General features: G+C 28.9%; 1 protein-coding gene across 1 annotated transcript; it reads right to left on the bottom strand.

Annotated features, from left to right (window-relative positions):
• Positions 1 to 3,615: 3,615 nt before the first annotated feature.
• LOC129896644 (uncharacterized) lies at positions 3,616 to 9,858 on the bottom strand. Its single transcript, XM_055972577.1, has 5 exons — positions 9,343 to 9,858; positions 9,126 to 9,259; positions 4,699 to 4,846; positions 4,485 to 4,591; positions 3,616 to 3,838 (listed from the first exon to the last, which is right to left on the bottom strand). Exons 1-5 carry the CDS (start codon positions 9,653 to 9,655, stop codon positions 3,797 to 3,799), a joined length of 744 nt encoding a protein of 247 aa, XP_055828552.1. The 5' UTR covers positions 9,656 to 9,858; the 3' UTR covers positions 3,616 to 3,796.
• Between the last annotated feature and the right edge of the window lie 3,007 nt (positions 9,859 to 12,865).

Here is a 12,865-nt window from a genome sequence, read left to right as displayed (position 1 = left end):
CCCACTTTGGCAAGATCAACCCTAAGGGTCTGTTTGAAAAGTCATCTAGTAATTGGAAATGATGTAATTACTAGAATAGTAATTACCAATCTAATAATTATACATCCTAGTAATTACAATAACCTGTTTGATTATCAGAATGTAATTACAGTATAATTACAAGTGTACTATTTGGTTGCACAAGTGCAATTATAAGGTTATACTAAATTTTAAAAATTAAAGCTAATCATTTAAATTTAAAATTTATATTAGACAAATAAGGACCTTTATAAATAATGTTAAATTAAAATATCAATTAATAAACATATGTTCTTAACTAATATTATAAAAAATAATTTATTTATATTTTTTAAATTTGTATATTTTAATTAATTTATCAAAAAAACTAAAAGTATAAGATTTTAATGAACATCATGAAATTTATGTTTGAAAAAAATGTTTATATTATATAATGTCATAAAACTATTTAAATATTTGACAAAAAAATAATTTATCAAGTTTAACTAAAAAATTAATGGTTTACAATATGAAATGTCAAGTCAACAGCAACAACAACAATAATATACCCAGTGAAATCCACAAGTGGGGTCTGGGGATAGAATATAGAAGTTGTTTTCGGAAGATCTTTGGCTCAAAAGTAAAACAAATGAAATTGAAAATATGACATAAATTCTAAATAAAAAATTTAACATAATACTCTTATATCAAATTTTAACACAACTTACATGAATATAATTTTTTTAAAATTAGATTATGCAAATAAAAAAAATAGAATAATAAATAAATAAATAACATAAAAAATTGCATGAAATCACGTGAAAAAGTAAGGTTGATAATGACAAGGAAATGAAATATAAATAGTAAAAAAATAAAAATATATTTTAAAAAAATATTAGAATAATAAAAATATTTTTAAAAAATAAATTAAAATGAAAAATATAAATATAAATAAAAAAAAAATTTAAAAAATTTCATGTAATTATATGATGTAATTACACTAATTTTTTACCCTTCCTTAAAAATTGAAAAGTATAATTATTTAATCTACTAAATATACTAAAGAATATAATTACATCTAATTACATTAAATTTAATTACATTATGGCTTTCCAAACAGGCCTCGAAGGAAAAATAACATCTTTTGTGTATTCGGTATCAACCATTGCTTCAAAAGTTACTGTCTATCGACGAAGAGAGCAACGTGCATATTGCAGTACGGAGTAATTTATTATGGATAAGTTTGTTACGGGGTAAGAGCCACGTAGTGTTGATTGGCTATTTGGGTTCATCTCAAGTTCCCAACTTATGAAAAACTATAATATTTATATATAACTAAATATAATATATATGTTGATTGATCAATATATTCAGTAAAAGTTAATTTATTTATGTGCCTTTTTAACTTAAAATTTTTTTATGTAAAAAATTATTAATAGGTATAAACACAGTTTTATATTAGGACTAAATAAAACATATTTCTATTAGAACTAAGTTTATTGCAGGATACATATTATCCTATTAATATTAGGGTACTTAATATTAAATATATTTCAAGTAAACTATGAGTATGAAATTTCTCCATATTGTAGGAAAACTGGGTTGTTGTTGTTGTATGAGTATGAAATTTCTACACATTTTTTAATATTGATTGATCAAAATATCCGTTAAATATTGAACGACTTTTATATCCTTATTAAGTAAATATTTATTAGTTATAACTTTAATTAATTTCAAAGTCCTACATATTTGCATAATAATTAAATAACAATCATTTAAAGAAAATAATAAACGACAATTTTAGAAAAATAGTAAATGCTAACTTTATCTATTATAGAATTTTTCAATAAAGGCAATATTCGATCAACAATTCAATGAGATACAACCTTTCGTCATAAATCTTTTTTTTCCTAAATTCAAGATGATTAGAGACCAAACTCTTGAATTCCGGATTGGATCGGGGTCAAATCTCAATTTGAATGTCGGATCCTGAATAAAAAATGAGGTAAGATTTCGAGGTGTCAGAATTGGATCTCGAATTAGGTGTCCTCGGTGTCAGGGTGGGATTTCGTGTCGGGTGTTGGAGTCGAATTTCAGATCAATAGTCAAGGTTAGGTCCCAGGACAAGTATCAGAGTAGGTCCTTAATCGATCGTCGAAGTCGAGTGTCGTGATCAAATCCCGATTTGAAAGTTAAATCTCGTGGTCGGGTCCTGATTCGAAAGTTGGGTCCCGAATCAAATATGAACCCGACTTTCAACAAGAATGAATGTCCTTAGAAAATGTTGATTGAACCTTTTGTCCTTCATTAAAATATTGTTCTTTAGACAAAATCGTCTTTTCAGTATTTTTTTACGTCATTATTTAATGATATTAAATATGAACTATAATACAAATCCTAAAATAATTGGCCAATTCCTAAATATTTGATAGAAGATTTTATTTATTAAGGTATCCAAAAATAATAAAGAATTACATCAATCCTAATTATATAAGATTGGATAACCAGGAGGGAAAATGCTTTTGTCCTCCAGGATTTAAAGCACTACTAGAATTTTGTCGTTTTTTCAATAGCAAAAGTAGTCGGCATATCAAACGTCGGAAAATATCGGATCGAGAGTCGAGAGTCGAAGTCGAGAGTTTGGATCAGGCCCCACTTCGAAAGTTGGGTTCCACATCAGATAGTCGGGTCCCCGTCAGGTGACGGGCTCGAATTCTATTTTGAAAGTTGGATCTCAAATTAGGTGTCAGGATTGGATCCCTGTTCGAAAATCGGATCTAGAGGTCAGGTCTTAAATCCGTCGTTAGTGTCAGGTGTTGAGGTCGAGTCCTGATTCCAAAATTGAGTTTTGAATCGAGAGTCGGAGTCATGTCCGATTTGGAAGTTGGGCCTTGGGTCGAGAGTCGAGAGTCTGGATCGGATCCCGCTTTGAAAGTTGAGTTCCACATTGAATAGCGGGTCCGGGTCCTTAATTAAAGCAATACACACGTGCAAAGCCCATATATTTAATTAGTATATATATATATAGTTTATTCTAGCTCCGTGACTGTGATAATCCATGTTGTAACTTTCTTTCAACATCGTATTATACACCCCATCATGTTCTCAATTAGAGACTTAATAGTCTTCTAAATTTGGTTCAAAATAAGTAAATTTTTAAGAGTCAAAATCAAGAAGGTAATATTTTTTCTGTTCTAGACTTCTCCTAGTCTAATTGATCCAAATAAATTCAAAAAATTTCTTTGAAATACTTCTTTACGTTTTCCTGTGAGTAGTAATTTTATTTAGTCAAATAATGTTTTTAAATAATGATATTAAATAGTTTTTAACATATATGTGTCAAAACCTTATAAATCACTTACGTTTTACGGTATACTGGAAGGAGGATTACTTTTATTCAATATCTAGCTGAAAAATAGTTGTTGTTTTTTATACTATCAATAATTTAAATTTAGGGATAATACAGAAAGTCGTCTCTAAATTAGTCTCTGATTTCTAAAAAGACTTTTAAACTTTGTGGAATGTTGCTGAAGTTTAAGTGTCCTAAAAAGTTTAATGACTAGCGTTTAACTTTAAGGGTGACTTTATGCATTTTTCCTTTAATATAAGAATAATATATAGCTTATGATGATCACAAATTAGTGATATTTCCTGATGGCATTTAATACATGGTAAAATAATATCATGCTGACAATTTCCAGAATGATATGTTATTCACAAATACAATTTCTTGGTTGAATGAGAATCATATGATCTTATTCACAAATATAAACCGAAATCATCCGCTTGACTTTGTACATCAGAATTTGACATTCTCTTTTAGGTAACACACAATCTCTTGCTGTAATGATTGGAAAACGAGAGCGTTAATAAAGAGTCTGATACAAGAAACAAAAATTGAACTAACCAAACTAGTAGTCTAGTACCCAAGTTCATCTTAAAACACTAGCTAGCTAAATACTGAAGAAACAATTTAAAAAGAAGAAGATTTCGATACAATGCTCATCGACCTTGAAACTAACTCAATCCAAAATTTTACTTATATAAGTAAGGATTGTTCAAACATCGGTGCATAAACAAAATTAGCATACTGGCCCAATATTGGGTAAACCAAGAGTTTGGGTGATTCTGCTTTCGATACAATGTTAAGAAAAGTAAATTTAACTCGAACGAAAAGTTAGTTCATCAAGTGAAAATTGTTTAATACAAGTACTCCCTCCACTCAACTTTGTTTGACATTATTTCTTTATTTGTTCGTTCCAAAAAGAATCACACGTTTATATATATATTTTTAATCATAAGTGTCTATCGCACACAAATGTCTAACCACAAGTTTCAAATAGCAATCAAATGTTGTGACATATTTAAGACTATAAATTTCAAACGTACTCTTTCTTTCTTTCTTAAATTCATTTCTAAAGTAAAATAATTCCAAACAAATAAAACGATGAGTACTTAACAGGGTGCAGAGTGGAAGCAAAACTTACTATTAAGCAGAGAAGAATGCATCCAGCAGCTCCAGGGAACAGAGCATACCAATAGTTGAGCTGATGCAACTTAGCTCCATCAATAAACAACAACGGCAAACTTGCAGCTACCACACATTACACAAATTTAGCACATCAACTTCGAATCTACGGAGTTACTCCATACATCAGCATAAGATTAAAAAAAAAGGAGATAATTTGCAAACTAATTTACCAGGAGGATGAACAGAACGGGTATAAATCATGAAAGCCATGGCAGCTGAAAGGGCGGTGCTTCGAGCTAGCCAACCTGGGCCCAATATTGTGAATGCCAAAACCCCAATGGCTGCACAACCAATTTGTGCCATAAACATATTGTACTTCTGCACATTCACCTCACAAAATTTGAAAGTTAATTTCTCAGACTGTCATTCAACTGATAGATTTTATCTCAAAAATTCACTCAATTTTGTTTTGTAACAGAAAAGCCACTTGACGATTACTATTTCTCTTTTTGGACGACTTAAAACTGGATTCATTTGTTTAGTTATGAACTTGCTTATTGAAACTCAAATCTTAAGTTTATATTGGCGGGTTGATTGCCATTGTCTTATTTGGAGAATATTATGGGGTACAACATACTCCCCGACTAGAATTACACTGGGTATATTGTTATTGTTATTGTATTACCATGATTACTCATAACATACAAGGTACTCCGTATCTAATGACCTCCCCCTAACTCTTTATATTTTCCTTAATATTTTCAAAATTATCTTGTATGCTCTTTGTACAGTAATTATGGTAATGTGTAAAATGTTCCCTTTCTACTAATCATCTCATTCTTCCAGCAGTAATACGGTAAAGAATTAATCTTTTTCTTGACGCGATTGTTAAGGCACATTAAGTATTCTTTTGGTTAGAAAGAAGTTATGCAGATTAATAGTGCAAGATTGCAATGTAAGAATTAATAATGGAGGGATTGTAATTCATGGATTAATAATGTGTATTGTATCAATGTTGTTATACGAGTATTATCTCTGTACAATGGATAGTTTAAAGAGATAAATACATTGATGATATAGTTTACAAATAGCCAGCAAATGTATAGGTTCTGTATATTTAAGTACAAATATACATAATCAATGCATAAGTTTATATATTTGGACTAGCATCCAAAGGAACCACTGCCCAATGGTACTGTTACGAAAATATGGTCACCAATGGCTAAAACCTTCGTTGAAGAAGCCCTTGTTAAAATGAGTGTTTATTTTTTCAAAAGAAAGGGTTGTCAATACATTAGGATCAGTCATATCAATCGCTTTACTTCATGTATTACTATAATCTACATATTTTTATTTCACTTTTTATCCGCATAAAATAACACATATAAATGCATAAAATTTATTCAAGTATTATATATGTTACCAACTTATGAAGGTATTAATTTATGAGGAAAATTCGAAGCAACACCAAACAATGTATAAAAGAATGTTGAATAATGGTAAATATTATACAATGACTAATTCTTCCTATAGGCCAACCAAATGTTCCTCAAGGGAATCTTGATAAGCACAATTACGACATTCAATAGGTAGAGAGACAAGGATCCAATTAATTTACATGTTACAAATTTAAAAATAGAAGCAGCAGACCAAAAAGCAGTTGTTCTTTTTGTCATATCACAACCAAACAGAAAAATTATTAGCCACGACAAAGGCAGTGAAGGATCCTAGACAGACGGAACCAAGGCTTTTTTTAAATGGAGAACCAATCAACACTTGGAAGAAAACAAATAAATTAAAAAGGTACACACTATTTGATAGTAACCAAATTAAGGACTTTTTTACTGTTTTGCAACGTATCTTGCAACACTTTCTATTTTTGGAAGACGATGACAAGATAGAAACAATATTCACTTTTATGAATCCGAAGATTGCTCATGTTCAAGTGGTTGTTTTCTCATGTTTCAAATGAATGGGTTGAGCTAAATTTTAGCAGATCAAAATGAGTTGAATTAATAAATTTGATGGGTTATTATGCATTTAAAATCCAACTTGTTCAATTTTTACTCAGTTTTAATTGTTTTATTTGTTATTTTATAATTTTTTATTATGTCTATTTAAAAATATTTTGACAAGATTTTCTTATTAGTCAATTTAGACTACATATCAGTCCAATTTTTAATGGACTAAAATGAATTGAACTAAAATAGACTGGATTAGTAAATAGACAGATCAATAACCAGCTCAAACTTAAACGAATTAGGCGAGTTGGATTTGATTTTGCCATCCATAATTATTTCCCACAAGAATTCTCGTTTGTTTATTCAAACTTGATTCTTTTCCCTCATAAGCAAGTGTACAGTTCTTTTTGAAAAAAAAATGGGGATAGGCAAAAGAGAAATGGAGAGGGAATTATAAAATGAAGAAACAAATTTTCGTCAATAATGTGAAAGATAAGACAATAATTGAGCTATTAAAATTCTTCTATGACATAGTTGAAATCTGAAATTGTTTAGTTGTAGTGTTTTAAAAGACTCTGTTGGGATGAGCCCCCGGGGCGGGGCTCTAACAAAACACTCTGAGACTCAAGTGTGAGACTTAGTTCTGTAAGATTTACGCCCTAAGCGCCCGACTGTAGGCCTTAAGCACGCCAACACTCGAGGCTCGCCTAACAGATCCTACACAAATTATGTGTTAAAATCTTTAGTTAACATTGTTGACCCTCATAATTCTTGAATAAATGAATGATACTTAATAATTTTTAATCTATAAAGATAAGAAGATTGAGAGTAACTCAAAGAATAAGTAGTATCACATCTTTACGTAACAATTCTTTTAAAATTACGTAGCGAAATTTTACTTTTTCACTTATCATTGGTCTTCATGATTTTATCATATATCTCTAAATTATCATATTTTATTTAGCTATTTTAAACCAATTTTATTTTTATTCACGATGGAGTGATGTTTTTATTATAATACTAGTAAATTTTATTGATTGTTTTCTTTTAGGAGGGTAAATTGGATAGTATGATAAAAAATATTTTTAGAAATAATAACTCTTTTATTATTAGAAAGTTAAAATATTACATTATTTATACTTGTATAGTCATGTTAGAAGTGTTATTTTTTATAAGTTTCCTTAATCATGTTTGTAATTATTTCAAACTATTAATGTATTTTTTATAATTTTGTGTTATAATTTTATTACATTATGTTATAAATTATAAATTTAAGGATCCATAGAGCTTACACCCCTATATTAAATAAAACGTCTTGCCTCACGCCGCCGTCTTTTAAAATACTAGTTGTAACTATGGAAACAATGGTTTATAATGTTTGTTTTGGGTGTTGACTTTTATATAATATTGAGTAGAAAAAAAAAGCACTAATTGAAAAAGGAAATTGTTTAGTTTTAATTATGCTTACAATGGCTTACAATGTTAAATTTGGGTGTTGACTTAATTAATTGATAATACATGTGATTAGACTTGATTATTTGTAAATTACAGTTGGATGTACTTGATACATAGATTTGATGGAAGTGATCATTTTCGGATGCCAAAAAATGAATTTCAAGGAAATTAGTACTACTATCAAAAGAGTTAAAATGACTTCCATCACTTACTTTAGCGGAAGTGACCATACAATTATTTTAAATTTTTGTAAGATTGAGATGTCCAAATCAATTATCAATTATTTTATTTGGTACTTGTTACCTTTCTTCATGAAAATTATAGGGTAATCTTATCTTAATCACATAAAAAATCATAATATTTTCTGTTTATGCTAGGAATTGAACTTCTAAAACCTCATTGTTTTCCTCTCATTTAATGGACCTTTAGATCATATTCTTAACTCTTAACGTCTCATTTCTTGCTCCAACAAAACCTACAAATAACTATTAATCTTTAATATTCAAAATTTCATCAAAAACACTATTAAGATTGGAAAACATAAACTTTTTAAGCTACGCGTGACAATTGGATACTCCTATAAATTAATATATGACCATATTTATCTCATGTATATGAGCAGATAACATAAGACGATGCGGCTATAACTGTCCACTAAAACAACCACTACCTTTCCCATTCACCCCCCTACGCCCCACCGCCCCCCCCCCCCCCAAAAAAAAAAAAGCACAGCACTTACGCAAAATATAGAGTCTGTTTGAATGGCTTAAAAAAATAACTTTTATGTATGAAGTGCTTTTAGAATTTTGAAGTGCTCAAAGTTATTTTTATAAATAAACAGTTGAGTGTTTGGATAAAAGTGCTTAAACGAGAAAAATGATGTGAATTTTAGGGTTAAAAGAATAAAAAAAGTAATTTGAAAATTTAGTTAAAATATAAGGGATATAAAAGTAATTTTCATGATTAAAAAAGATAATTTTAAGCACTTAGAAACATAAAATTAGAAATCCTAATTTTTTTATTTTTAATTGACTTTAAAAATTTTAGGGCTTAAAGTTTTAAGCAGCTAAAAAGGTGCTTTATACTTTCAACAAAAGAATATACTCGTGTGTGGTGATTTTCGATTTAAATTATACTAAAATGAGAATATTAATATTATTTTTTAAATATAAAATATAAAATAGTTAAATTAGCACATATATTTGAGAGAAAAAACGAATAATGAGAAATAGAAAGCGTACCCTAGCACCGGGAGAAGAAGGGGTGGCAAATAGGACAGCACTAACAGCTCCTAGTGGAGCTATAGTCATAGATATCCCTTTCGCTGCCAATATTTGGTCTATCTTTCCTAGCATTGCCATTGCCGCAAATGCCCCTATATAAACAAACATACAGTAAATAAATGAATTAATCTTCACCACAGATCAAAACTAGGCGAGTATTATTACTGAACCCCACCTGCTGAAGGCCAAAAAATCTCACTTAATGAAGGAGTTTTCGAGGACTTTTCTGGCATCCAACCATCCCATACTGCTGCACCTCCTGCCGATGCTCTTATAACCCAACAATCCTTCTTTCTTTTGTTAATCAATGTCTTTCTTCTGCTTCCTAATATTCTTTCGTTCAAACCCAAGAAAGATCTCCCAAGGCCTAAGACCACTCTGTTTTCTCCCCAAGAATTCAATACAGAAAATGTGTGCGAGGACGTTGGTGGCAACAAAATGCAATGATTAGGGAGATGACTAGCACGGAGATGAAGCTGCGAATTCATTTTTTTTTACGCTAAATAGAGCAGTGATGTATGAACAAACATCAGCGAGGCAAAATGAAAATGAACAATTCTAGGTTTGTTATTTTTTTGGGTTTGGGTGAATTAGGGCGGTTCAACTTAGAACAAAGATACCCCTTTAGGTGGAAGTTGGAATTGGGATGAGCGCCTAGGACGGGACTCTTCAATATATTGAAGGGGCACATGAACCCCCAACTAGTCAATTTTGTCCAATTATTACTCCCTTCCTTTTTAAAAATAATAATCTAATTTGACTTGATATAATATTTATAAAAAAAATTAATTTTGTGATCTTAAATTTAAATTCTAACAAATATAACATAATATTTTTTATTATTGTATATTAAACACGTCTCATAAAAAGCTAGCATTTAAAAAATTATCAAAAAAATAAAGAATCATTCATTTTGAAACCGATTAAAAAGGTACCCATTCTTCTTTAAACCAAAAAAATATATTTTATCAGACCATCCAATAGTGTGGTTTTAGGGGTCAATTGAATTGTACCTTATTGTATTATTTTCATAAGGACATCTTAGTTTTTACATATAAAAAATCTAAAAAGTATTATTACTCCCTCCGTTCAATACTACTGGTTCATAATTTATAAATAGTTTTCAATTTATTTATTAATTTATAAATTAAGATAGAATTAATTATTTTTTTATAAATTTTTAGGATTAATTAGATTTTTTAAAATTTTATCTTTATAATTAATTTTATTTTGAAAGTATGTGTAAATAAGTTTGGAAATTCTTTAAAAATATGTCTTCATGATAAATTAATTAAACTAACTATTTTACTTATGATTTCAATCAAGTATATAAAGAAAAAAATAGAAAACTAATATGAAACGGAGAGTATATTTTTACATTAAAATTAACAAGAATAACGAGAACAACATATTAGATATGGAGTCATGGGGAATGGAGAGTATGCTAGGTAGATAGATTGGCTATTTTTAACAGATGTCTAATTTAAATAAAATATATAAAATTAGGTATGAGATATTAAAGGATACACAGACACATTAAAAATAGTGATGATTTAAAATTATCAGTGACCATAAAAATTATTTCTAATTTGTTGTTACTCCATTCTGTTTAAAAGCATTTTGGGAGTAACATGACCTTGGAGTTTGGGAAAAAGATAAGCAGAGGTAACAAACATATCATTCATTTTCAATTCATGGTGTATGCAAAGGGTTATGGGTGGGCATGCTCTTATCACAAAAGCCGCTGTCTTTTTGGGTCCATCCTCCAGGAATGTTTCATTAATTATTCAACTTGTCACTGAATGTTTTACATTTCATTTAATTTACTATGGCTAGATATATAATTGTCATTTTCCAGTAAGTGTTTCCCTAATTTATATTCCTTCGTTCCAATATACCTGTTTTTTATTAATTTTTTACATCTCTATTAAGAAAAAGGAAAAGTAATAAATAACTATAGTCTATAACGTGTAATTTACAAATTTATTGCTATTTATTAGATGTTTTTGAGAATAATTGCAAACTTTAGTATTGAATTTTTAAGTGACAATTATTTAAAATAAAAGCAGCAATTAAAATGAGACAGATAAAATATCCTACTTTAGATGGTTGTTTGTGGGCATCAAAGGAGCAAATTGACATGTATTCCACGGGTTAAATAATTTAGCGACCAACTAATCTCTCTAACCAAACAAAGGATAAAAATAATCTTACATTTAATCTCGAGATTATTACCCCTTATCCTCTAAACAACTCGTTCCTAAGTGAATTATATTGCCAATGAATATATACCTAACCCAATCCAAATATTTTATTACTAATATTTGCATTACTAGTTTTTAATATTGTGTATTAACTTTTCATTATCAATATTGGCATAATTTCGACAGTTTTTTTTTATGTACATGATAAAATAAAGAATATGAACAATGTATTAATAATATTTGAATATCAAAAGATAAAAATACCGTTAGAGTAGACAATTAACATGTTAAATCCACATAATATTATTAATTACATGTAACTAATATAAATTGATGTTTTACCAATATATTTGAGTCAAACCATCAGAAATGCATTTACGAAAACACCGGTAAGCATCAATCTGATTTTTTATTATTCTTATAACTAAAGGAAAAAAGGAAGAAAAAAAATCAGTTTATCATACATCGATTACTTGGACATATCGCCACTGCCAAAAATGCCAACGTTTCTGTGTTTGGACATGCACCGTTATGCAAAATATGATTTTTAATTGCCACTGTCTTAATAAAATATTTAAAACTGATGATTTCATGATAATATTTTGGAGAATTTTAGTAGCAAAGGTCGATTAGCTTCATGAATTTTTACTTTACGATCATATTTGACAATTAACTAATAGTGCTTAAAACACTCGCAAAAACTTGCCTTTTGTTGTTTCCTTTTCACAATACTTATATAATAACACCGGCATATTACATTAAAAATAATTTTTAGTGGTAAATAATTAACCACAATAACTTAATTGATGTTGGTTATAATTTTTAGATGCAATTATAAGTGATAATTATATTTTAATACTCTTTATAAATACTGTTAAATCTTATAAAGATATTAGATCTAATGACAATTAATTAATGTTAGTAAAAATTGTTAAAAGCTATTTTTATTGTAATAAATATATATTCTATTATTACGTTAGTGTTGGGGACGAGTGTACTGATAGCTGCTTCGAGCATCATTGTTTATAGACTAGTAGAACATTACAAATTAGTTAATGTATAATCGTCTCAGGAGTTATACTCATAAATTATAATGGAGCACTTAGAATTGACGCAAGGGTGAGGATGGTGGTGTTGAGCAGTGAGAACTGATCATTGATAATAGTGGATGACGATAATAATGATCGATAGTAGTGGGTGATGACAGGTAGTAGTGAACAGATGGAATCGTCTTTATAATTTCTGAATAGATATCTTTGTGATATTTAGATTTTGTTGCAGATCTTGATATCATGTGAATCTATTTAGATCTGTTAAGTGGTTGTAACTTCTGACATAGATAAAAAAAAAATGAAAACTGGCTAATTAAACAAACTTATCATATCTACTAAATCTCTTTATACTTTAAAAGCTGAATCCATTGCTGGCCATCTAAAGTCGGCACAATCTTTCCTTATACACCTTAATTAGGCTTTATCATTTTAGACACCTTAT

This window comes from Solanum dulcamara, chromosome 7 (assembly GCF_947179165.1).
Source record: "Solanum dulcamara chromosome 7, daSolDulc1.2, whole genome shotgun sequence".
Taxonomy (NCBI): domain Eukaryota; kingdom Viridiplantae; phylum Streptophyta; class Magnoliopsida; order Solanales; family Solanaceae; genus Solanum; species Solanum dulcamara.
The sequence above is the reverse complement of the archived record's forward strand: the minus strand, read 5'-3'. Positions and strand labels throughout refer to the sequence as shown.

Bases quoted from the DNA above. Each gene is read 5' to 3' on its own strand.
- LOC129896644 (XM_055972577.1), bottom strand. From the start codon at position 9,655: ATGAATTCGCAGCTTCATCTCCGTGCTAGTCATCTCCCTAATCATTGC. The intron at 4,847-9,125 runs GTACGCTTTCTA...GTGAATGTGCAG, and splicing joins CTTCTTCTCCCGGTGCTAGG to AAGTACAATATGTTTATGGC. The intron at 3,839-4,484 runs GTAAGTTTTGCT...CAATCATTACAG, and splicing joins GCATTCTTCTCTGCTTAATA to CAAGAGATTGTGTGTTACCT.